Source organism: Phallusia mammillata, chromosome 1, assembly GCF_965637545.1.
Source record: "Phallusia mammillata chromosome 1, kaPhaMamm4.hap1.1, whole genome shotgun sequence".
Lineage (NCBI taxonomy): Eukaryota > Metazoa > Chordata > Ascidiacea > Phlebobranchia > Ascidiidae > Phallusia > Phallusia mammillata.
Genome location: NC_137252.1, coordinates 31,723,387 through 31,749,817, shown reverse-complemented (window position 1 = coordinate 31,749,817; position 26,431 = coordinate 31,723,387). Strand labels below are relative to the sequence as shown.

General features: G+C 36.9%; 4 protein-coding genes across 5 annotated transcripts; 2 read left to right on the top strand and 2 right to left on the bottom strand.

Annotated features, from left to right (window-relative positions):
• Positions 1-399: 399 nt before the first annotated feature.
• LOC145207893 (coiled-coil domain-containing protein 148-like) lies at positions 400-9,057 on the bottom strand. The gene is made up of 15 exons (XM_080078825.1): positions 9,031-9,057; positions 8,454-8,633; positions 7,830-7,898; positions 7,364-7,429; positions 7,179-7,306; positions 6,858-6,947; positions 5,980-6,142; positions 5,625-5,740; positions 4,627-4,884; positions 3,789-3,969; positions 2,941-3,063; positions 2,529-2,659; positions 1,963-2,080; positions 1,763-1,903; positions 400-872 (listed from the first exon to the last, which is right to left on the bottom strand). The coding sequence occupies exons 2-15, from the start codon at positions 8,574-8,576 to the stop codon at positions 705-707; spliced, it is 1,875 nt and encodes a 624-aa protein (XP_079934951.1). The 5' UTR covers positions 8,577-8,633; positions 9,031-9,057; the 3' UTR covers positions 400-704.
• A 135-nt stretch (positions 9,058-9,192) lies between these two features.
• Positions 9,193-10,679, top strand: LOC145207955 (actin-related protein 2/3 complex subunit 3-like). Its single transcript, XM_080078856.1, has 2 exons — positions 9,193-9,251; positions 9,543-10,679. Exons 1-2 carry the CDS (start codon positions 9,226-9,228, stop codon positions 10,117-10,119), a joined length of 603 nt encoding a protein of 200 aa, XP_079934982.1. The 5' UTR covers positions 9,193-9,225; the 3' UTR covers positions 10,120-10,679.
• Positions 10,668-17,224, top strand: LOC145207930 (ras-related protein O-RAL-like). Of its 2 annotated transcripts, none has more exons than XM_080078853.1 (5): positions 10,668-10,917; positions 11,393-11,601; positions 11,847-11,946; positions 12,325-12,414; positions 12,698-13,625. In XM_080078853.1, exons 1-5 carry the CDS (start codon positions 10,804-10,806, stop codon positions 12,824-12,826), a joined length of 642 nt encoding a protein of 213 aa, XP_079934979.1. In that variant the 5' UTR covers positions 10,668-10,803; the 3' UTR covers positions 12,827-13,625. The 2 variants fall into 2 exon arrangements, with proteins under 2 accessions (XP_079934979.1, XP_079934981.1); XM_080078855.1 differs by lacking the exon at positions 12,698-13,625 and adding an exon at positions 15,814-17,224 and having other exon boundaries at positions 10,741-10,917.
• A 524-nt stretch (positions 17,225-17,748) lies between these two features.
• Positions 17,749-22,822, bottom strand: LOC145207919 (uncharacterized). Its single transcript, XM_080078843.1, has 7 exons — positions 22,716-22,822; positions 22,121-22,278; positions 21,316-21,531; positions 20,609-20,735; positions 19,864-20,054; positions 18,955-19,101; positions 17,749-18,140 (listed from the first exon to the last, which is right to left on the bottom strand). Exons 1-7 carry the CDS (start codon positions 22,806-22,808, stop codon positions 17,900-17,902), a joined length of 1,173 nt encoding a protein of 390 aa, XP_079934969.1. The 5' UTR covers positions 22,809-22,822; the 3' UTR covers positions 17,749-17,899.
• Between the last annotated feature and the right edge of the window lie 3,609 nt (positions 22,823-26,431).

The following is a 26,431-nucleotide window of genomic DNA, read 5'->3' as shown; positions in this document are numbered from 1 at the left end:
CTGTTGTAGCCAGAGTTGTAAACGGGTCTAAAACTGGAGCCCGAACCCGTAAGTACAAGCCCGAAACCCGGCCCGAACCAGAATCGTTTTCGAGAAGCCCCTTTAGGCCCGAAAGTTTGATTGACATGCCTATATATTGCAGCCTCAAAAAAGATCAAAACAACCACAACAATAGACAATTGGTCTTAAACAAGGCGTTTTTGGGATGTTTGGCATTAGGTCAGGTCCAGCAAATGGCTACTTAGCTGTTTAAATTTATTTAATAAAATACTGACACAGAGTGTAAAGTCAGGCTCGGATCAAGTCCGTTTTTTCAAGAAACCCAAGCCTGAAAAGCCCGGCCCGATTACAACTCTAGTTGTAGCAATATAGTTAAACTCTTTAAACACCATTACGAAATTCATATGAAAACAGATTTAATGCCACATCAGTCAACACAGTGCAAAAGTATTCTAGCATATATTTGCTGATAAACTATGCTCTCTTTATTTTACACGCTTAAAGATTTCTAACAAAAACTTGTATAAAATGACAGTTTTATACATAATAAATCCGTTTGTTTTTTCTTCAGAAAATCACCTAAAGTGTCCACTGCAATGTCCCATAGGCAATTATTGTTTTTTTGTACAAAATAAACAACTTTCGTGCAACATGCTACCAACAGTGGTGATTGGGTGCAGTACAACCGGCTCACCACTACATTGTCACGTGTTTGTGTTGCTGAACGCTGATTGGACGGCTTTGGAGAATGCATCTGGGCGTGGCACAGTAGGTGGGATCAGGGTAGATAAAACCTGCCTTGCATAATCGCTGTTGATTAAACCAGCTTTTCTCAAGGCTTCCTCGGCGCGAACACGACGGTCTTGTTCGATCTAAAGCAATTGGTTATTAACATATAAGCCCCTTAAGTTTTTGTAAAATTTCTTTGTTCCCATTTCTCCATTTACAATGACTGACAATGAAACTGTAATCGTTGACATAAATTTTAAAAAGCAAAATTGGCAACCGTTTTTCGTATTTATTGATGTTTTGCATGTATGTTATTCGTGTTTTGTAATCTAACGGGTTTTGTGTACCGTCTGGTTAGGAAACCCTGATTGAAACGTTTAACATGTTATCAAACGACCCACAAAGTTTTAAATACTCAAATCTAACAATAAAAAAACAACGTCGTGCTTTTCGGGCAGGTTGGTTTGGTGTACTATGAAAAGTACCAACTAACGATGTATGAAACTTCTTCTGGTAGATGCACTTTAGTGTAAAATGTCATCTTTATCCGGTACTTCGTTAAACTAGCATTCGACTATACGGTCGCCTGATGAACAGTTGTATGAGGTGATTAAGCGGCAAAAAAAAAACGAATTACAAAACCTCACACTCCATGAAACGTATTTAAATTTCAATCCATTGGGAAAAACAACATATTTATTACAATTTTCAGATTGCTTCTTATTCAAAAGGCAACATCAAAAGTAAATGAACTGTGAGATGCGTTTTAAATACAAATTGCGATTAGACTTTCGACGGGCTGAGCCTGCGTAAATCAGGTGGTAAGTCGCGACTCCCGGAAAGACTCCTGTCGTGGGTTCGAATCCTACCGCAGGCTGAATGGGTTCGAATCCCACCGCAAGCTAGCCTACGCCTTGCTATATGGGAATGCTTGGTGACCGGTTGATTCGGTACAACACCTATATTGTAAGCCTGGCGTACTGTGAACTACCAAGTAAGCACAGTATTTTCAGTCGAACAAAAATAACTTCACCTGTGTTTGATTGTAACCGTGCAGACGAAACAATGGCGCTTGTATATCCACGTCCTGATTGGTTCCCACGCCAACACGTGCCTTGCTGGCTGTTGTGTCTTGCACCATACGCTGTGGATTGGCTTCAGCTTGTACAGCAACCTGACGAAACGTTGGTTGTGATTTTGCTAAATAGTTGCTATGTGACGTCACAATGCTACCGTGCTCCTGAGAGCATCCAACCGCTCCAATCTCCGTTTTTCCTCCTCCTCTTTCATCTTTAAAATCTTGGCAGCTTCCTCCAGCCGTTCTTTGTGCATCAGCTCGCGTTGTTTTACCCTGGGCACAACGATTTCAAGTGTTTATTCAGTTTTAACAACATTCGTTTACAATCTGGGATTTTGGGGAACATTTTAAAAACAAATGAGGAACCCTACAATCCTACATACACATAATATTTTTTTAGCATTTAGGTTTGTATCCCTCGCTTAAGCAGTCCTTGTGGACAAAAAGAGCAATATTTGCTGATAAAAAGGCGAACCCCTAAAAAATGTTTTAAATACGCTGCGTTACACCAACTAGCAGATAATAAAACGTCTGGAAACAAACAGTTTCACTTTTTGGGACCTAATTGTGAACTAGGGTTAAAGGTCAGAGTGCAGAAACCAAAATAATAAATCAGTATTTGGCCACGACGTGCCAATAATAAATTCGTACTAAACAGTTAATTAAAAAAAGTTTTTTTTCGTTAATACTTACAGCACAGAAACTGGGCATGAAGCTCTACCTTATTTTATCGTGTTTTCTTTGTTTCTCCAATTGAGCTTTCAGTTCGTTTAGCCTTCGTTCGTTTTGCCGTCGCCTCATTTCGTTCTCATTCGTTCTGCGTTGATGAAACTCAGACACTTTTTGGTGGATCTGTAACATACAAGATTTAAAAATATGAGACAATTTAATTTAAAAAGTACATCATATTGGTAATCCAGTAGAATCAAAATAATGGTAAAAACATTCAAAAGTTGTTGTTTTGATTATATTTTGTTTATTCATTAATGCTATTTTTGCTGAAAAAAACAAACAAATTTAATTGACGATACCATAACGACCATTTTTAGATCGTGAAAACGCAGCCAATTACGTCTCCGCTCAATCAGATGAAAAAAATGGTTATGCGATTAACCGGATATTGTCCGTATTACCTTTTTCCTTTTTGCTTCCATCCGCTGTCTATCCCTCTCCCGCATCACCTCCTCTTTCATTCTTTTTTCCTCCGCAAGAATCGTCTCGATTCGCATCATTTCAGATTGGATGTTGCGCATCTCCTGTAAAAAGTAAAAACACAAAATAGAAAAAAAGCAATATGCTAGGAGGCAGCTAACATGAAAACTGGTAAATGGCAAACTTTGGTTCTGTTTATTTAACGCTCAAATGTTGAATTACGTTCTGTTTATTTTTGCCTAATTGCTAGGGATGGGCCGAGCCGAGCCAGAACCCGAGTACTCGGTACCGAGCATCGCTGTTTTTAACGCTGGGTGCTCGGCCGAGCGGTTGCACAAACTAACCCGAGCGTTAAATTTGCATATTCATATCCTGCTAACATGTGTAACTAGTGTTCTAAAGGGTGTCTATGAACAAAAACAAAAGATTTTTCAAATGCACTATAGATGGTGGAAAAATGCGTACTTTATGGGCTTAATAAAACAAAACTTAATAAAACACTGCCGGTGACGTAAGAGGTCGTGTAGAGCTAAAACGTAAAAAGGGGATTTTTGTGACGTCATGATGCGCCGAGCGTGCTCGGCCGAGCATCGAGCATTAAAGTGAGATGCTCGGTGCTCGACCAAACAGAACATTTGCAGTTTTGGCACATCCCTACTAATTGCTATATTAATTTTCTTGTTTAACTTCTAAATTTTCTTTATTTCTATGAATGGAACGGAATATTTTACAATTCAAATGCATTGCATTGACAACACGAAAATTGTCGGCGTAAAATGTTACATCTAATAACTTCGACGGTAAACAAACACAAAAAACGAAAAATTACTGCTAGTTCTCTGTGAAGTCGATCGCACACAAGTCTCTGATGGTGTTTTGCAGCCTCTTTTCCCAGTGACTTTCTATATGAGTTCGAAGCTTCGTTGAACAATGCCAACGCTTTCGAATGCAGGTTGTCGAAATCGCGCTGGTAGCATTCCACAATGGAAGACAAACGCGATTTAGCAAATCTAAAAAATAATAGCTTGGTTAAGCCAAGTACGATTTGTAAACAATTGCTTTCTAAACTGCAAACTAAAAAAGTCTTTTAAAAAAACGCTTTTTTGTTGATTACGGTTGAAAAAATATGCTATAAACATGAATGGTTATGAAGCCATAAGCATGAAATAGACATCAGAAAAGGAATGTGTACATACTTATTTTCTCAGGAAATAAACAGAACATATTGGGCTAAATAGTACGCGAGGATCAAGCCTGTCTACCAAGCTTTCCCATATAGCGAGCATTGGCTAGAAAACCTACCCTGCGTTGGGATTCGATCCCACGACAGGAGATTCGATCCCACGATAGGATCTGAGGCTATGGCGCCCTACCAATTGAGCTACACAGGCTTTACAACTGCGTTTTACCCAGTCGCCTCTAAATATAAAGTTTAAACCGAGCTTATCTGAACAAAATCTGGCATATTGTGGCAGAAACAAGATCTGGATAGTTAGCTTACAACATTGTGAAAAGAATATGGACCAAATTGGGTAAATCATATTTTTTATCTCTCAAGTAACGACAAAACTTAGTTTCTCGTTCATCAACTTACAAGGCATGTCAAAATTATACCAGATTCATAAAATTAGCCTCAAAGAAAGAATCGCAACATTTAGACACTGTACCTTAATTTCATGGCAATCGCATCCATCTCAAAAATATCCCAACGACTGCGACCAGGTAAAAGTCGCCGCAAAATATCCGGAAGCAGCTCGGTTAGTTTTCTCTTTAAATGCTCCGGCGCGAATCGATAATAAATCTCATGGACCACGTGGAACGTCCATTGATCCGTGACGTCCCAAGGTCGAGGAAGGTCACTGATTGCTGCCACGATTTCTTGTAACCTGGAGCTTTCTTGATTGAATTTTTCGTTGTACTGTATGCTAAAAACACAAAGAGCAAACAGTTTCATTTTTTAGGAGATTTGAGCAAAACGAATCTTAATCAACTCCTGTTTATCAGTCAAATCCCTCGGACTAAAACTGCAGCTCATCACTTGTCAAGACATCTTTTTGTTTTATTGAATATTCCTGTTACTTGAATGAAACAACTTGGTAAATTAGTTATGCGATTAAGTGGATTCTTCTGTACAATTGACGTTTTTTGTTACTACCTTGTCTGTTGGTGTCAATTGGCCCACTAAAAACAAATATTTCGATGTACGTCACATATCGAAAATTCTCTTTCTGTAAAACAACCCTTCGCCCAAATTGTGCCGTGATTCGACAGTGCTTAAGCCTCATATTTATAATGGTAGTGAATTTGTGACGTGAATTCGATTCACCCCTGGCTGAAGCGAGGTTCGAACCAACAATTCAAACACTTGCGAGCATCGGTTAACAGAAACTGCTTTTTTAGGCATATTTAGCAACTTCCAGAATGTTGCAAAACAAACTTTTTTGTGTGCAGGTGACATTCAACAAATATGATTAGTGTGACCAACAAATATTCAAGAAAATGAAAGTTTTTTTTACAACATTAGCTAATAAATGAAAAAAAGCATTACCTACCAAATGTAATAACAATTTCAGCAACTTTTACAATTGACTTTTGCACTTAATAATTCAGCTTTTAAGTGTGTAACGCTAATTCTAGAAAGTTTTGCGAAAACCACATAACTTACTGCAAATCCACAAATTGCTGAAGAACCGAGTTCCTTACGTCATCGATGGGACATTCGGCGAAAAACACGTCAACTGGAATCGCGCGGTCCAGTAACGGCATTGTGACGTCAGAATCCTTAATGCAAAAAAATGTATTTGTATATCTAACAGATAAAGTTATAAAACAACAAATTCTGTATAAAAAATACTACAAGCCTGAAACAATCTTTTTTTTCAAAACGATGTTTAAAACTAAGTCATGTTGTCGCCAGAGAAACTGCGGTAATCAAGTTATTACAGTCATTTGATATGGTATTTCGGATTTTACCACACATAGTCAATTGACATGAAACAAAAACACAAAACAAATCTTACCTTGAAACCAGGTATAATTTCTTCTCCCTCAGTAAAAGTCAACCTTTGTTGGGCAAGCCACTTATAAACAGTCTCGCTTTGTTTTTTTACTGATGTTATTTCATCCCGGATAGCTGAAGTTTCCTCAACATCAGTGCTCTGCGTTTTAGCCAACTGATGAGTTCTGTAATGAAATAGAAGTGTAAAACTGGATTAAAAACAGGAAACACCAGGTAACGGTCAGGTGCTGATCTTATAGGAATTTGTTACTGGGTAACTCGTGTAGATTTTGTAGACTGGCAATAAAGAACACATTACATATATGTCATTCTTGGTGGGAGCAACTTAATGCAGAAAACAATTTCATGCCTGTCATTAAATTGGCCCCATTGTTAGACACTAGTCAGGACATATAAACAAACTTTACAAATTTATGTTAAAAGTGATAATTTGCCACACCAAGTTTAATTCACACTCTCCAAAGTAGAAAGAAACACACTATTAACTATTAAAACCCACCACAGCAGAAACATAGATTACTCCCATTCAAATATATCAAATACTGACAGACACATTGTTCTGTCATTGGATGTCAAGAATTTATTGTTGAGGGCGAGTATACGTATGGGTTAATTTGTGACAGGTATGGACTCGAGAAGACTTATTAGTTGCACTGGTGATTTGAAAATAATGTCAAAAAACAGGGTTGTGAAGTCTGTTGAATAGTTTTTAAAAAACAACTCTGACTTTGCAACCCTATCTAAAACCTGCCATAGTACAAAAAACCTTGCACACTACTGGTCCTAATTAACGAGGATAAATAAGTGATAAAAAAGAGTACGTTGAGAATGCTGGAGTACAGTTCCATTGAACAACAACCAATTTTGTTCGGTCTTTACCTGAATGACAAGTCACTTCTGAAAGTGTTAAGAGGTCTGATGACAGCTTCTTCAAATTTATTGACCTCTTCTTCACTGGCTTGAACAGATCTAAGCAAGATTGAACAGCATTACATTTTCTGCAAACTCCCCAGCAAGTCTTAATCAAAATCTGTAGCATTTTTACTCATCAACAAATACATAACAATAAAATAAACTTGACAGCAGAGATTGTCCAAACGTCTGAACGATGTATTCTATATACACCAGTACCTTGGCAGTAATGTTTAGCATTAAATTACTTTTCAAGTCCGTGTATAGTGTTCCTAAAAATAAACTTACTTTTTAACTTCATTGCAAAGTTCTTTGTCAAGGATTCCAGCAGTTTTGTAAAACTCTTCCAGAATGTTGTTGTATTCCTCTTCAATCTGATCATACTGTGATAGTGCCGTAAATGAATCTTGCCAAATCTGCGAAGTCAAAGTTACATAAACAATACATTTTTTTCAGTGTTGAATAGCATTTACCATGTTGTGTTGCTTAATGAGTGATTGCTCGTGAGTTTGACTTGCTCTCGCCTCAATTTCTTCAACCTGTATTAAGTTTTTATATATGTTAGGCAGATTAAATGCATTTTAAACCAGTAGTTATTCAGTTTAGTGCAAAAAAATACTGTATCACAATTTAATTAATTATACAAAGTTCATTTGAACATGTGTGATTGGATAACCAATTCACAAAGCTATTTACTGTAATTAACTGGGTTATACAGTTAAATGGTAGATATTCTTAACAAATGGCTTTACTTTTGATTTACAACCAATATACAATTAAACGAATTGTGCTATTAACCAGGTTTGTCTGTACCAAAATTGGGGGACATATATAATCAGCGTCAGATTTATCATAAGCCAGTAGAACAGTCTAATTCCTAGACCTGTAGTATGTTATTATATTTTCACATTTATTTTAATTTAGGCATTAATAATTTACCTTGGATCTTGATTTATTTGCTTTATACTTGTAGAGTTCAGCTTTTTGTCGTGCAGTTTCATAATCAAGCTGGAAAAAAATTGTGCGAGAATATGTGTAGAAAAGAAGTAAAATGTGTGTGTGATACATCACCAAGTAGTCCAAGACCAGGAGAAACACGACTTTCTTAAATTAGTTACAGCAATGGTTCTCAAACTTTTTTATTGCGACGCCTCTAGAAAAGTTTTCAGGACTTGCGCCACACCAGCAAATGAAAGTTAATGAGGAAACTTATTATTAAAGTTGTGTGTTTATTGATACAACAACAAAAAGCCACGAAACGGAACTATTCTGTGACGCCCTTGGAAAATTGAAACGAAGCACCAGGCTGTTGCGATGCACAGTTTGAGAACTATTGAGTTACATTAAAAGACAAAGTTAAATTAAATACTAGGAAGGATATTTATTAAAAAATAAAATCAGTTGAGAACATATAGTGACACAAATTGCACTGAACAATCACCAAGCCGGAAATAGCTGAACAATGTTGAAATTTTATACAGTGCAAAAACAGATTAGGTCTCAATTGGTGGACTTATATTAAATTTAGGAATGAAAAAAAAATGATAATAATAAAAAAAGTACCTGTCGATACCGATCACTTGCCAAACCACCCATCGCCCTCGCCACAAGGTGGTTTTGTTCTTCTGAGTCTTGATAACGAGTTCGATGACTCACAACAAAACTTCGCAAGTCCCTACCACTCATTTTGAAAATTTTACAATACCCAAATAGTAGGCGAATCGATATGAAGCATTATGTATCCTGTAAAACAATAAAATATTCTATGTGTGCATCGTACTTTCCTGTAAATCAGAAAGTGTGATGTGCAAATAGAATGTTACAAAAAAGTTAACCTTGCCCAATTTTAAGTTTTTTTTCAGAGATTTTAAATTTGCAGAGCCCCAAATGGCCAAAAAATCAGATACAAATTAATTTAACCGACTTTTTATGAGTACGGGGCATTTAGGGGTTGCCCGTATATTGAGAATAAAAACAAAATAGACAAACAAAAAGATTCAAAAAGTTCTACACTGCAATTGGCAAATACAAACGCATTGTCTGGCAAGAAAAAAATGTGTAAAAGATGTACTTTTTTGTTACACGCTTGCGTAGTTACGAAACGTGGACAAAACACTGTTGAGATTAATAACTTTCATACCAAAATCTTCAAAAAGTTTGCAGCTGTCCTCAAGTTGTTAACTTTCACGATTTAAAGCAAGCTTGGGGGAATTTCCCTAAAACTGCACATAGCAACCTGCGATATTCCGCTATCTTGTGGTACAAACTGTTCGCTACAGCGATGAAATAAATGGTAGTACGTCATTTCAGAGACGAGAGGTAATTTTCCCATAAGATGCGATGCCCCGCCCGAAGCCAAAAGTATGTTTTTTAATTGTTCATTTGTTCAATCGTTCATTTGTATTACGCAGTTTATGCAAAGGTCTTGTTTCAGAATTTGTTTTAACAATTTTTTACCGTTTAATTTCATAAGTTTAGGTTTTTTTCGCATGGGCGTGCCTAGTTTCAGAAAAGTGCCAAGTTATAAGCAGTTAGTCTTTGCTCTGAGGTTTTGCAGTCTCAATTTTAACCAGCATACCAGAAACGTTTTCAAAATTTGTGGCTTGAATTACCCTTGAAAATTTTTTTTTATGACTTTTATCATATTTTTAGGACAATTATTGTTTGGAAGAGTGTTAATCATCAAACAAAAATGCCTGCTTATCATTCTTCCTGTCAATCCCAGCAGTCAGTTGGCAACATTGCTTTGGTTCCACTAAGATGCCTTACTAAGTATAAGGGTCCAGCACCAAGGCTGCCACCATCTGAAAATCAAGACATCATTGACGAAACTATCGGATACTTCCGGGCCAATATTTTCTTCCGTAACTACGAGATCAAGACCGATGCTGACCGTACTCTGATCTACATCACTCTCTACATTCAAGAGTGCCTAAAGAAGCTGACTAAGTGCGCTACACGGGAACAGGGTCGCAAAGAGCTTTACACTCTTGCTGTTTCACCTTTTGATCTTCCAGGGGACCCAGGCTTCCCATTAAACAACATGTACTCCAAGCCAAAGTCACGTCAAGAAGCTGATCAGATGAAAGCTTATCTTCAGCAAATTCAGCACGAAACTGGAGAACGTCTTTTGGATAGAGTTTTTGTTGACGGAAAACCAAGCAAATGGTGGCTCTGCTTTTCCAAGAGGAAGTTTATGGAAAAGAGCCTTTCTGCTCCTGGCCAATAAGTTGCCTATTAGACAGCACTCAACTGTCCTACATATATAACCAAGCTGGTGCACTTTGTTTTGACTTTATTATGTCATAATTTGTGATTTTTATACTTGACATGTGAATTAAATCAGTCCAAGCGACATGCTTTTACAATCATAAATCAGAAAAAGATAGGTCCCCAAAGAGGCCTTAATTTACACAATAACATACAGCTGAATGTTTCTGTCTTAAAATACAGGCGGAATTGAGCATTTTCCAATGTTATTCTATTTTCTGGTTTGTAATCCTTCTGTACTTTCCATCAATGTGTAGCTACTAACAATCTTTCCACTGCAAACATGTGTTTTTCGCTTGTTTAATTAAGTCCTATTAATTAAACATAATGTTATAAACAGCTTTGTGCCTGGCCTACTGCACAGTTTGTATTAAAAAGTTTGGACGTTATACAAATCTCTTGCAAAACTGTCCCCTTTTAGCAACATGTTTAAAAACTTTTGGAAAATTATTCTCTCTCATACAATGAAAAATGTGTAATTTTTCACAATGTTTATCATGCGATTTGTATCCTACGCAGGTTATTAGGTAACAAAGTTTGTCTTAAAGGTCGATTATATCTGTAACCCCTTGGTGTATGGTTACGTGGGCATTTCGAAAAGCAGTGGATTTTATTGATACCGAGGAGTACCCTTAGTGAAGTAATGGCGGCTAACAAGAAACAAAATGCAAGCCAGGCGAGTCTGCACAAAGTTATTATGGTTGGAAGTGGTGGAGTTGGAAAATCAGCTCTCACTCTTCAGTTTATGTATGATGAGGTAAGTTCAAACAAGTGACCTGTCAAAATCTTGTCTTTTATCATTTTATGGACCTTGCCATGTATTTTGCTTAAAATACGTCCAGAGATTACCAAATTTTCAGTACCAATCTTATAAAGATCATTTCATTATATGCGTACGTGTTTATCTATGTTGGTATATTCTAAATATGGCCTGCAGCACTTGTGAACACTTAACCTTTGCTATAAATTAACCATATATGTATTTTTACAGCACCGAAGCATACCACTGATAATGACTTGATATATATATGTATATATTGCCACAACCTTTCATTAAACAGTTTGCCCATATAAAAGACAACATTGACCTTTCCATTTACCATGAGAGTGACAGTTATAATTCATATTTTGTGTTTCAATTTTCTGGATTGCTGTGATACATTTAAACATTAAAATGATTTCAAACCGGATTTTAAAGATTCAATGGTGATATAGTTTTCTTTTCGCCGCAGTTTGTAGAAGATTATGAACCCACAAAAGCCGACAGTTACCGAAAAAAAGTAGTCCTTGATGGTGAGGATGCACAAATTGATATTCTCGACACTGCAGGGCAAGAAGACTACGCTGCTATCAGAGACAATTACTTTCGCAGTGGGGAAGGGTTTCTTTGTGTATTTTCTATCACCGATAGTTCGTCCTTTGATGAAACTCAAGAATTCAGGTAGTAAATGCTGCTGAAAACTACCTTATTAGGTTTTTTACCACAAAACAGAGAAATTTAGCATTAGACGGTTTACATACCACTCAGAACAGAGGTTTTCACCTTTTGTCCTTTCATTTACCCATTCTTAACATATATAATTTTGCTGTCTTTCATTTATATACTTGTCCCATTTAAAAGCATTTCATATTTATCTTCAAGATTTCAAACTTCAAGGTTTAATGATGTTGTTTTGTTTTTCATAGGGAACAAATTTTGAGAGTAAAAGCAGTTGATTCCACCACAGCAGGAACGATACCTTTTCTTTTAGTGGGAAACAAATCTGATTTAGAGTCGAACCGACAGGTTAGTAAAATATGTTTTTTCAGGTTTACTGTACTACTGTAACATGCACTGTTGTGTAAGAAAATCTAACATTTGCACATTTTCCCTGAGGCACATTTTTCCTGATTGCATAGTTGAAAGTTCCTACAGAAACACACATAACAATGCAGCAATATATTTAAGCAAAGCAAAATGACATTTGACCCCCTGTAAAGTATTCTTTCATAATGACAAAAGAAGTATGAAAAGATATATATATTGCTCAAATACATTTGACTGATTTTGACAAAGTTTCATTGAATGGTTTTTTAATACATGTTTAAAAAAAAGTTTATTGTTAACCTTTTTATGTCTTATATATTTTTTGGTCATCGCGAATATTGTATTTATATGATTTAGGTCAGTCAAGCAGATGCCCAAGCGCTGGCCGAAAAAATGGGGGTCCAATATGTTGAAACCTCAGCAAAAACAAGGAACAACGTAGACAAGGTAAAATCACTTTCATTTCTTTTTTGGGGGAGAATTGCAAATGCTTTCATGTATAATTGTTAGTTTTGCATGGCCAAGTACATAGGCCCATAATTTTATGCGTAGATGCTGTTTGAAATACCACAAAGACACATACAAATGAAATAATGGAAATAAATGCCACATGTAATGATTTTTACACACCTGCATATTTTTGTTGCTTTGGTCAGGCATGGCCTTAGTTATTGGTTTTTGCATTGCATGCAGTTTTATTTCATTTTTTTGTTTTCCTCTTATGTTTTAGGCATTTTTTGATTTGCTCAAACTAATCAAAGCGGAAAAGAACAAAACCGTTGAGCAGAGGCCTGCAGACGGCGGCGCTGAAAAGCCTGGTTGTTTAGCTCAGTGCAAAAAACGTTGTACGATTTTGTAAAACAACAAGGGTGTACATTGAAACGAGTTATGCATTCTAATTATATAGTGCTACTGTCTTCTTAAGATCTTGCATCATGGTATCATTGGTACTGCATTTTGCTTGATTTGTATTTCATTCTGATGTACATATCACATCTCATGCTGTCTTCGCATAAATTAAAACCATACCATGTACTTATTAAAGGGGGATGTTGACTTCAAGTATTTGATACAAAAAGTACACAGCAAGACAAATGTTTAAACTTATAAATGACTTAACAATGTTGTAAATTGTATTTTTTAGTACTAAAGACTCGCCTAACACTTTCTATTCAACTGAAATACTTTTTGTTTAAAATTTAAATTAACAAAGCCATATGATAAATTCCAGCAGTCCAAAGATATTTTTTGGTACATATTTAAATTAACTTGACAGTAAATTAAAATATTGTCCAACCAAAATCTTTATGCCGGCGCAAATACTAATTTTTTCAGTTGCATCATTGTAGACCTAGCTCCAATTATTATTCATTCGCTGGCAATAGAGGTGCATGTAATCATTATTTGGCTTTATTTTGCATGCGTTTTACTGTTTTTATTTTCACTTGAAACAGTTTTGTGAAGCTTACTATTCATTATTCTTATTTGCTGCATCGAAAAATCATTGCGAATGCTGTCATAGCCACTACATTTAATTTTGTTTACTCTTTTTTTGTTCTTTGTGTTTTACTATCTTTCCATTTGAGTTGAAAAATGGATGATGACCTTTTTGTACTTCACATCTCTTTCCAACATTTAACATGAATGACCTAATTTTACTAGTTCTATGCTTTTGGGTATGATTGGGAAACAATAGTCAGTCAAACTGCCATAGTTTGTGACTTGATAGAAATATGGCATTATAGTAACAGGATCTTGATTAGTGAAAATCAAACTGTTTGCCATAGTACACCAGTACCAAGAATGGCACAAATATCAATTGTAACTCTCATTTAAAATCTTTTCTTGCTTCCAAAAAGCAGTACTTGTCAAATTACAATTGTAATTATATTTCCTTGAATATTTTATGTTTTTAGCTCAAAAATTGTGTCACTAAAGAAAGTTTGGTTGTTGTACCCCAAGAGTAAGAAGTTTGAGAACCACAGTTCTAAATTCAGTCATCTTGGCATACAACTTGTAATGTGACACTTCATTTGTGACAAATACCAATTGAAATACCAATATAGTGCCTCCAGGGTAATATTCAACCTTTTATAGACTTTGAACAGCAGTGGTGTCTATGGCCATGCCTCTAAATTTAATGTGTTACAACTGCTGTAAATCATTTTGTTGGTCAATAGTGAACTAGCTGCCTCATTTTTCCTACTGCCAGCAAACTGCTACCAAATCATGTATCGCTAAATTTGACCAATACCTAAATGTGATACACTATTAGATACCAAAAGTTTTTCTTGAAAACTGTGTACAATGGACAGGCCATTATAAACCGGCAAGCAGCCAATGAATGATTTAACATGTTAGAGGCAAATGAGCAACAAGAGACTGCCAGTCAATCTCTACACCTCCTATCATCCGAAAGAATTAGGGCACCACTACCAGTAAATCAATTTTTGATTCCCCAATCAATTACAGATTTAGTCAGGACCTGGTTGAGGTAAAAACTTTGTTTAAAGAAAGACATATAAAGTAGAATAATGCACTTTTGGCATCCAAATAATTTGTGTAACAAATTTCAAAGACCAAAAAAAATTGGAGCCTGTTTTTGCATTCCTTTATTACCTGTTGGTAAAAACTCTGGTTTAAAGAAATCAAGTCAAGTTAATGCATTTTTTGGGCATGCAAATGCTTTTCAGAAGGCAAAAAGAACATTAGTTTGCTGTTTTTGGCATTCGTTCTGCAACTGTAAGTAAAAAACTCTGGTTTCAAGAACGACAAGTAATGATAAAGCATTTTTGTTGTGCAAATGCTTTCCAAACGAAAAAAAGAACATTAGTTGGCAGTTTTGGACGTTGCTTAGTTGACGGTAGAGTTTTTTCTTCACGGAAGCACGTATACTTGGTTTTGAAGCCAAGCTCGTTTCCTCTCAGTGTCACAGTAGTCAGGTCTGGTTCCAACATTGTAACAACGCTGTAATATTGTATTTACCCCGATTCATATGCCGTCTTCATTTTACAATCCGCTTCACAGTCCGGTAATATTGTTATCTATGAAAATAAACTAACACCGCTCGACAAGAAGTGGACTGTCGTTTCCGTGGTGACGTCATCCGACGCTTAACAATGACGTAATCGTTTCCTAGGCGATAAGAAATGAAACATTAATATTTGAGTGGTTGTAAACAGGGCGTAAAATGTTGTGTCGTTTGTGGCTTGAAAAACTTGCCTGGAGCGACGCGTTGAATTGTGGGTAATTACAGACCTGCCGAAAGTTGAAACTTATCACGGATATTGGCTTGTGACATAACAAACAAACGACGACATATCATTCCAATGCCAACAGCGGTGATGAACTGTTTAACTCCCATGTTTGTATTCACGGCTGGATCAGTGCGGACCTTTTGTTGTGACGAATGACGTAATCCTCTCTTTGTTTTTGTGTGTCAACATTGCGCAGCTGTTTTATTTTTAGTTACAAAATTCACCGTTTTTAATACTCCTCATAGAAAATTTAAGCATTGCCTTCACAAAGCTACAAGAAAAAGGTTGTTTATGAGAAAAAACTGGAAATTGAGATTTAAGTAAAAGTTTACACATTAAAAATGCGGGTCTAAAAGATGCATATAAATTCGGTCCAAATTGCTCACAGAGCATTACGTCATCTTTTCTGCTTGAGGGATTTTAATACCAATGACGCCATGCAACAATTCATTACGTCATAGATTTCTTGCACACTCGACATTTTGGTCCCTGTTCTTTACAATGCATTAACAACGATGTTTTTTGACTCGACGTCATCGATCCTTAATGACGTCATCGATCTTTAATAACGTCATCGTTTGTTGCGCAGGTTTTCTACGATCTGCTGCGCATGATTGAGCAGGAAAAGGTCAAACAGGATAAGAAGCCAGTGACCGACGAAAAGTCATCCACCGGTTGTAAGTGCAACATTCTCTAGTCAGAAGAAAACTCGCAAGGTGTATAGGTCCTGGGTTCGAGTCCCACAAGGGGTAAAAACTTTGCAATGCGCCCCCGCAGTTTCTTTGTGTGTTAAACACGCCTCTTTTTAGTGTTTCTTCTTGGAACTATTACGGGCCTGGGAAGCACTGATTTTTTGTTTGTTTTTAAATATTGGTGAGCTGACTTGAAGTACATTTCCGACTTCTGACTTATTATGTGCTGATCAGCCACCGTTTCCTAAAATTAAAAAATTACGAAAACACCTTGACAATTGCAATCTCATCAATTAACATCCCATATACCGGTGTTACTCAAATAAGTACGTGAAAACTTGTATAAATCCGCAACCACTTTATAGGAAATAGAACAATATTTTACTTTTTTAACTTCTTTACATTTAATTCAGTCCACAAAAGATAATACCATGGCATAGATAGTCCGATAAATGAAAAAGTTGCGAAATACTGATTCAGATTAAGCGTTTGGATCTGTAAATAATCGAATAGCCATTCCCATAGATTCACTAAAGATATATTTGGCATTGAAGGGAGTTTGGCCACATCGGGTTTCATCAAACCAAGTAAATTTACCTCTTGTCATCTGTACATACAAATTACTATATGAATTGATTGATATCATCTAGAACTGCGTCGATGGACCAATAAAATGCTTAATACGTCTCTGAAATGACCAGTTTATTTGCGAATATCACCTGAATGGATATAGCGAAGTGGTAACTAGGCTTTTGTTTTAGAGAAGTCATACAAATGTACTATTCCTGTGTTTATTTGATCAACCTCTTGCAATTGCATTAACTTCCGGATCTTTGTCCGTTTTTTCACTTTCCAGCTCGCCATATGTAATATGATCTCTATGTGTATGATATGATCTTTGTGTGGTGGTTTGGGCTGGTGGACAATCGCATGGTACCCGCATATTCGCATGGTGCCGTATACATGATGTCTTTTCACAGTATGTTACGTCTGTCGAATCCGTTTAGGGCCAACATGCAAGGATAATTAAATGTGTTACAGTCACGCTAAAAGCGAGTTTACAAGCGAGGTTCGTGCAGCCATCCGTGCTTGCGTAAGGTTTTAATACAACAGGGCCGTATTTGCTGGACTCTGACTGACATTGTATTACTGTTTTGTTGGTTTGTGTACAACTAGCTGAAAGTAGTGTTTTTGTGTGTTCCATTTTTAGTGAACTTATTAGTCGTTATGTTATTGTTTGTTTTCTTTCTCTTCCCTTCCATAGTATTGTATTTCCGCCCAAAGAAATAAACGCGTATCTGTGTTTTGTGTGAGGGGTGTTGAAGACCTGAAGGTCACAAGACTTCGGAGACTTAAACAGTAGATTTTAGTGTGAAATACATGTCAAAATATCAAAGTTTTGCTTGAGCATATCCGTTTCTAAAAGTAATCCTGATCAGAGTTGTAAGTCGGGTCTGGTTGGGACTTTGGTGTGAATAAACCTGGCCGGATATGGGTTTGATTTTCACACTTGGGTCCTGTTGTGTAAAAAGTTAACCAACTTTTTTCGACTTGTTTAAAAAAAAGTTTTTGAGGCTGGAACCTCCAATTTTCGGCCTTCGTTTACAGTTGAATTTTTTTTTAGATTTGTTTTGATAAAAATTTCTTTCCTGAAAACGTGCAATAAGTCATGGGGGCAAGTGCGTATTGTCTCGTGTGCCCAATCTTTTTTGGCATGGGTTTCGATTTAAAAGTCAAAATTAAGATGAATGTGTTTAGGGCTTTGGATGTATTCGTGAAGGTTAAGAACCACGGAGTTCTGCAGAAATTTACTTGTAAAGAGAATGGAAACATAAATAAATTTGGTTTATTTGACCACGAAATAGATTATACGATTTCAAAGCAGCTTTGCAAAATAAGTAGCCTCTGTTTAGCACCAAATGGTACTAATTTAAACAACATCATATAAAAGTACATAAAAAATACTGCAAACACGTACATAAATTACAATTCATCCCACATTTTGCTTTTCTCCTTGATTTTGCCTTTTTTGTCGGCTTTCTCTTCCTCCTTTTTCTTTTCCTTCTCTTGTTTGGCCAAGGCCTCACGCTGTGCTTTGTCGATTGAATCCAGAATATTGCAGTTGACCTCTTCCTTGCAAACGCAGCCCGATGTGTCAAGCTGAGCCAATTCCTCGCATTTTGTAAGCAACATTTGTGGCATTCGTCCATCGTATTTGCAAACGCTGCAAAAAGCATCAGAACAGTTAGTAATGAAAAGATGAGCGCACATTTCTATTGGGATTAGCCCTCAAGTGTTCACGTAGATCAGTGGTTCTCAAACTTTTTTATTGTCGGGGCCAAATGGCATTTTTTAAGTGTGGAGGGAGCCGCAAAATAACGAAACCTTGAGAAAATCACTAAACAAGATGACTTTGAAAGCTAAAATAGCAATGTTTGGTGGTTTTCTGAGGTCTGGTGCGAGCCGCAAAATAAGTAGTTGGGAGCCGCATGCGGCCCCGAAAACCGAGTTTGAGAACCACTGATGTAGATTGTAGACCATGCAACGGTAGAGTTGTAACAGGCAACGGTGCCTCAGATTCGACTGTTGTCGGGCTCAGCACGGGTCCCGAAAAGGCTACAGTCGTGGGTTCGAATCCCACCGGAAACTACATTTTTTTATTCTACGCCTTGCCATATGTCCAATGACTTCCATAGGTCTAGCGTACTATCATTTACAGTTAGCAATTTAATAGAAATGGAAAAATTCATTAGACACAGCGCATTTCTTGGAAAGTGTCTTTATCTTTGCCATGGTTATAGTCAGTGTTTTTTTAAGGTGTTTTGGGGGACCGTTTCGGATTTAAGACTTGCAACTACAACTACAGTTTTTGGTATTTAAATGAAACACTTGCGGTCTCTTAAAACTACTTAGCGGTCACCCAAACCAAACCTTAAAAAAAACCTGGTTATAGTACAGTCGAGACTGTACGACTTGTACACGGAAATTGTACTGTAGAGGCCTTCACGTACGCTACAGGCACGGAAAAAGTAACTTACTCGCAAAAGCAGTGCATCTTGCATGTAGTTTCATCATCAGGATCTGGGCACGTCAAGTCTTCCGGGCATGCGGGACAAAACTCTTCTCTTTCTTTGATGATTTTGTCGCAATTTTTGTTCATCAATTCCGATCCAGCGCGACATTTGCTGCAAAGAATAAATTTGTGTTGAAGTACAGTGCGCAAATTTCAAGTTTTAACACGGCTTCAGAATGTTCATCACTTCACCCAAGAAAATGACAAGCAGACAACACCATTATGACTGGAACTGAATGCAGTTCTTCTAAAGATTCAAAACGTACTACCAACCTCTCGCATCAAGATTAACTAAATCCACTTTACTTCTTCATTCCAGAGCCTATAGGCCTAATTGCGTGGCATTCCGACTTACAACAAAATTGCCTCTCCGATAAAATTTGGCACATGCATTGTTAACATAATCCAGTTTGTACGTCTTGGGTTGAAAGTTGATCCGTTTGTTTTTAAAATCGGTTTCGGGTTTAAGTTTAAAAAACGAGGTGGGTTCGGGTCCGATTACGCTTTATGTTACGTGAGCTTCGAAATTCCATTTTTTACCAACGTGCGTTATCGCAGTACAGGGTGTGTATGGATTTGTGGCTTCGAGCTTACATATGTGGGTCACGTGCAGGGCCTTTCCGACCAAACTGGGCTATGGTTTTGCGCATTTACATCAAGACAGGGACAAAATTCGATTAGTTTAGTATTATCTAATTCAGCGGTTGTCAAACAGTGCACTCTACGATATCGGAAATTTCTTACAATATCCCATAATTTCATTACTATTTTTTTGTGCCATGGAAATTTTGTGGGTATTTTATTGGTGGCATCTGCCGGGTAAAAAAGTTTGATAAACACTGTTTTCACCACATACACTTATGAAGTCACTCACTCGCATAGGCATTGCAGTTGGCATTTCGCCTTTTTATAGTCGGTTGGAGACACAGGTTTTGTTTGTCCCTTTTCAATTAGAGGCTTCATTTTTTCGTTTAGCTCATCCGTTTCATCTCGAATTTTCTTTGCATTTTGTTCCAATGCGAGTTTGGCAGCTTCCACATCGACATCCTCAGTTTCTTTCAACATCTGTGCATGCAAATTGATGTTAAGGGCAAAATTTTGAAGTGCGTGTGGGCTATGCTTAAAAATGAGCTGAAGTGCCTTCGAATATTATATTAAACATCATAATCAACTTGGATGTGGAATTTTTCTCGATTTAGGTGTATAAATTTACACAGTCATATTCAGCTATTATTGTACTTTGATGCAATTAATCATTCGTAATGATTTTGTTTAAATGTGCACAAATGCCATTGAAAAATAAATAAATAAACGTGACAAATTTGAGGCGTTTTTTTCGTGAATTTGTTTAGTAAGTGGTGATATAGAAATAATCCAACATTAATAATGACATGAGCTTATGCCGAAACAATTCACAAAAACATGTCGTTTCATGACTTTTGGGACCCATATATTTCTCACAAAAAATGTGGTGACACAAAACCGTCCAAATACGGCTTATGTCACAATAACAAATTTGGCTCGGTTTATAACTGCGATAATAGGCCATAACATCGAGAAATAGCCCAAACGAAAGTAACTGATGTTTTATATGTCGTTTAGTTTAAAGTAGTACTAACCTCCCTAAACTTTTCAACTTCTTCAGATGAAGGGCAGGTCGTGTTTTTGCAATCACAGTCGCTACGAGGAGGTCCAGCTTTTTTGCATTCAGTATCATACCCTTCTGGAACTTTGTTTTTGCATTTACTACAAAAACAGAGGGAATTGTTACTTTTTTCTCCAGTTTTATCCACGGCTACTTTGACTTGTTCGTGGAACAATAGTACACCATGTTTAGTGTTGGGGTCTCATGTAGTCTATCATAAAAGATGCCACGAAACTGATTCTGCGCATGTAAGTGTATCCAGTGTGTGGGAATGACAGTAGCACCATTGTTAGATAAGTCTGTTTTATTAATTTTTGTTCATTTTAATCTGTTTTTTATCTTAACTTGCAAAAATTGCGCACTGTTTCGATCTACAAAGTCGTATTTGTTAAGCTGGTGACGAAACATTGACTGTTCAGGCAAAAAGTGCACAGAGATGCTTTTGTATTAACTTGATTTACTTGTGAAAATAAAAAAGAACTTTAGATGCCGTATAGAGTAATGTGCCTTAACGTGTTTTTCGTCACCAAACAAAAAAAATTTGGACACCTTTTAATATTAACGTGATGTTAGAAATAGCGGACGTTAATAAATTCGAAAAAAAATGGTTAGAACTTTAACTAAAACCAATAAAAAATAATTTCACAACTATTGATTATTATCAAAACCAATTTTACTCACGTGCAAAAGCATGGAATCACGCAGTGAATGGTCTCCCTGTATTCAGCCAACTTCATCCTTGCATCCTCAACCTCCGGACTTTCGAATTCCGATTTCGGAGGCTCAGGAAGAACGCAAGAGATGGTTTCGGGATCAGGACATTGACATCCATCAGGGACGCCATTGTAAAGAGCACATTTGTATTCATCTCGGCTAAGAAGAGCCCCTTGGCATTTTCTAAAAGTTTGTGACAGATGGTTAACTTAGAAAGAACATTTTCTAAGAAGTCCTAAGGGGTCAAATATTTGAAAAAAATAATTAAAAAAGTTCGTAATAACGTTTTTTAGTGTTTTTGACTCATTGATGACCGAGATTATAACAATTACATGGGCCAGGCGCGCCGGACCATTCGGCCAAGTTTTTTTTTTCAATATACTTTATGTTTGTGTGTTTCCAACCATTGCATATGCGTTTCGCGCACTCAAGTGATTTTTGAGGGCTTTAAATTGACAAACACGAGTTCTGGAGAGACTTATAATGCGATTGTGGCATTTATTTAACTAAAAATGCGGACTAAAATAGCAACATGGTGATAAGATAGTATAGCTAAACCCAAAAGTCTAAGGCTAAAAGTAAGTTTAGTAACCTTTTTCAAATCTTTCTTTGTGTAGTAAAAATATAAAGACGTCTCAACAAATGCTTACTTAACCACCATTACAACTTAATTTGACATATAGTACAAGATACCATGCTATGTCAAAGTTACATATAACGGTGAACTCGTTAGTATAGTCACAGCTGCAATACAAAAATGCGAAACACTTACTGGCAGAAACAGCCTGATTTGCATTTGGCGTCTTTCCAGTGACGACAAAGTGATTCTGTGCACTGGTCAGGCGTGCATTCCAAGTTCTTAATCTTTTCATGCATGTGACAAAGATCTGGTCGATCATCACAACATTTACATGCACAGAATGCCCGGTTCTGCAAAGAAACCAACATTAATAGTCTAAAAAGCAGCATAAATCGTCTACAAATGTATTTAAAAAAAATTAAGCCACAATTTCTGCAATATTATCTTATTTTCTTTCATTATGCTTTTACGATAAGCAATTTTGGATTTTTGACAGGTTTAAAACAAAAACCACAATAATTAAACGCCTATAAGAGGTGTCATATATTAACAGGCGTGGTCCTTTATACGCATGTATGTCGAACGCACTGTAATTTATACACAAATATACGACCCGTCCTATTTTCAATCAACACTACTTTTTTAAAAACTTTATTGTTTCTTGCAGTGATTTTTATAACAGTACTACTAGAAATAAACAACCTACACTACACTAACGTACATTTATTTACAGCGTACAATTTTAGCCTGCAGTTTTGCTGAACAAGTATCCCGTCTTAAGACTTACCAGTAGAAATGGCGAAGGGTCGACTGCCATGACAACCACAGTGTTGATGACGTAGAGAAGGGCAAACAATACAACTCCACAAGTCACTTTCATTTTGACTTTTGTGTCTGAAATAGAAAAACTATTTTGGTCAACCTGTTTTTTTCATAATGTGAACAAAAATCAAAAAACGTATTTGTTTTTGCAAGCACAGCTCCAAACACTTCCTTGTAACACCTGCATTCTCAAAGTAACGCGAATTCTGTGATAAACTTACAAAAACTAGCTACGCGAAAGCCCTCTTAACAACATTTATAACCGTTACCCAGTTATTTACAGCAATTGTTATTCTCAATTTGACTAATATGTTCTATAAAACCTTTTCAAAATATTAGCAACATAATCTCATAATTATAAGCAACATAACAACTCTTACCCTTCTGAACACCTTACTTTACAGCTACTATACCCTGCTACCTTGCCAGTTGCAGTAACACGTGGAGCAATGCGGCGCTCTTCCTAAAATCCTCCGGCAATTTTGCCCCAGGCATCAATCTTGTGCAACGTGGCTTTCGAGGTGCCAGACATCGAAAAGACCGAAGCTTTGTCTGTATCTGGCACCATAATTAACCGGACTCTTGGTGACATTCTAACTGGTCAAAGGTGGTCATCAAAGGACACACCGTTTAGGAACTTTCTGGAGATTGTTTTGTTGGTAATACAAGCCAATTGGGAAAATTGCTTTCTGCTGTTGAAACAATTGAAAGGGAGTATACAAAAATGCTCCCCAATTTAGAGCTTGCGTGCTAGTTACACTTCTGTAAACGTAAATTGTTTTTTTTTATCGATAGAAACCAAGTTTTATCCCAATAACACTCACACGCTAGACACGCTTTAATCTCTAAAATGGGTACAATTCTGGTGTTATTAAGCCACTAAAATCAATACATTAGTCATTCCTATCAAAGCTTTCGACTAAAAAGGTGAGGCCTACCTACAATGGCATAAATATATCACAAGTGCTAACTTGGTTCTCAACACAGGGGAAGGACCGCCGATAAGGCCACTTTGTTGACAACGTTCGAAAAGCACAGACCTGCTTGTGACGTAATAAGCTCTAGTTTATCGTTCGACTTATCGGTGCCTGCTGTTTAGTTGTCTTAAACAGACATCTGTCTCGCTTTATTGCCTCATTTCGGCTGCCCCAGTTGCGTATTCCCACAAGAGAATGGATCTTTAGTCAATCTCAAGTTTTGTACAGGCCTTGTTTTGTTTCTTAGTTGTTCGCAAGCAGACTGTTAGGTAAAAGAGGTATTTTTTTAAAAGCTTAAACAGTCTGGACGTGGTAGAGTAATCAGTTTTGTTGGGCTAGTTTAGGAGAAAAGAAAACGTACAGATATCATATCTACGGTTGTAATACATATAAATTAAGCCGAGAAGTTACGGTAGTATTCAGTATGGAATATTTAAAGCAGATGTGCACAACCTGTTGGTAATTAACGGCCGTGTTTCAGGCTCCGATTTCAATGATGGCCGCCGATATGCAGGGGTCGGCAATCTTTTAGGTGACGCGTGTCAATTTACTTGTTATTTCCATGTGTTAATGACCTCGCGTGCCAACGTTTTTCTAAATAATAGTGGTTCGTGTCAGCAGATATCAATAACAAAGAGAAAGCAGAGTGTTTTGTACATGTAAGGCTAAATTTTAAGACAATGACATGACAAAAACTATAAACAACAGGTTAAATTGTTACTTCAATATAAACATGCAAACCGTTTGGCGTGCCATGAAACACCACCTCTCGGCTACTGCTATAGGTGTATGGCTAGTTGGCCTGTAATATATTTTTTACCCATTTTGCAATAGATTCAGAATCAAGCCAACCAGCAAAGGGGTTGTAATTGCAACCAATTGCACAGCCAGCAGTACGTATGTTTCGTAACATTTTTGTTCTCGCGACAGGTTGTGTATACCAAGAGAGCATTACAGACAGTGTCCTGCCCCGCTGGTAAAAAAATGTCGTTTTAACACAAAGTGCGTTTTGTGAAACTAAACAACTGTTTTTTGTGTATTTAAGCCTGAGGTTGTTATGCGAGAATTGCCAAATACTTCTCTGTAACTGCAAAAAGTTAAGCGAAAAAAAAACTGATCTCTAAAGTAAAAGAACATGGCTTTTAGTTCGATTGTCTATTGTTTCGTCATACAAATGTGAGGTAACAATTACCAAAACGTGTAACTTTGACATGGTTCGTATCGTATTTTATTTTGTTCGCGTGCACTTGAACGCGGCAAGCATAGTGGTTGATATTTGACAGTCATATTTTCGGTAATTGTTAATAATTATATTTTATTTGTCTAATAATTATACTATAATTCATGTAGTTTATTCGTTTGTTGGTGCAATCCAGATTGATTACCAGCATTGTATTTACACAGTTGGAGGTGGGAAGATAAAATGAGACACCAAAAGGTTTAAATTACTTATCAGCTGGGTCTTTTTAAAGTGTAACGTGGATACTTCAGTTTACAAACTGGTTACACAAAGTTATATCGGTCCTTTAACGACCTGTCATTTTGAACTTGGCAGGATTTAAGCAAACTGATCATCAGATAACCGACGTTATGTACAAAATAATCCAAATGAACTCAAATCGCCTGTGCCGTTGTACGCTTGGACGAGCCTGGGATTGATGAAATTTAATCCTCTAGATTTAGTAAAGTCGCTGCATGCTGGCCAATAAGCTGTCAGTTGAAAAACAAAATGTTCGGCTTTTTTATTTGTTTGTAATTCGGTTTTTAGGACATGAAACGTAATTCTACTATTTTGGATAGTGTTTTAATTAGCCGAAACTATGCCGTTACTTTGTCCACAAAAATAATCGATAAAAGACCCAAAAAATACTTGTTGGTTCATAAAAACATATTACAGGCCAGAAAATATTTTTTTCATAGTTAAGTTTTCTACAAGCTATTTCATTATTACGTCAGGACAACCCTCTAGGTCAGGGGTTCCCAACCTGTGGAAAGTTTTTCAGGTGGTACGCGAGCAGCTTCAGTTTTTTTCACAAAAACTGAGTGCGCCCGCCAATGACTTTCGCTGTTCGACCAATAGGTGGACAGTAAACAAACTTTTATATTAGCTTAGACCAAGGTGCCAAACGTTTTGTACACTTTGCTCTAAGTTTTTTTAATCCGCCAAAAGATGCGCCAAATAGAACGTAAATTCAGTCAAATAATGTACCAACAGTTGTAGAAGTTACATATGAAACCAGTGCTAGCTTAAGGGTCTGCTGGCCTGTAGGCACATTTTAAGTGGCCCGAAAATCAGGGTTGCCAACTAAAAAAATATAATTATCAGTGTTGCTAAATCATTCTACTGATTTTAAAGTGGCCTGGATTTTTGACTGGCCTGTATAGGCACGTGTCTACTTTGCCTAATGGTTAATCCGGCACTGTATGAAACGTTCTTTAAGTTCATGCGGGTTTAATTGTTGCTCGATGATACGAGGTATTTTGAATTATTGATTAGTCAATTTGTTATCTATGGGCTGGAGCGCTACCTACAATTGCATAATGGGCCGCAACTGTACGAAATGTTGGACTAAGACAGGGGTCGGCAACCTTTTGCATGCAGCGGGCCAAAACTGAGATTTGCCAAGTCGCGGCGGGCCGTATTCTTTTTTCTTATTAAATTGCGTTTAATTCTAGTCATGGTGTTGGAACTCCCGAAAGCAGC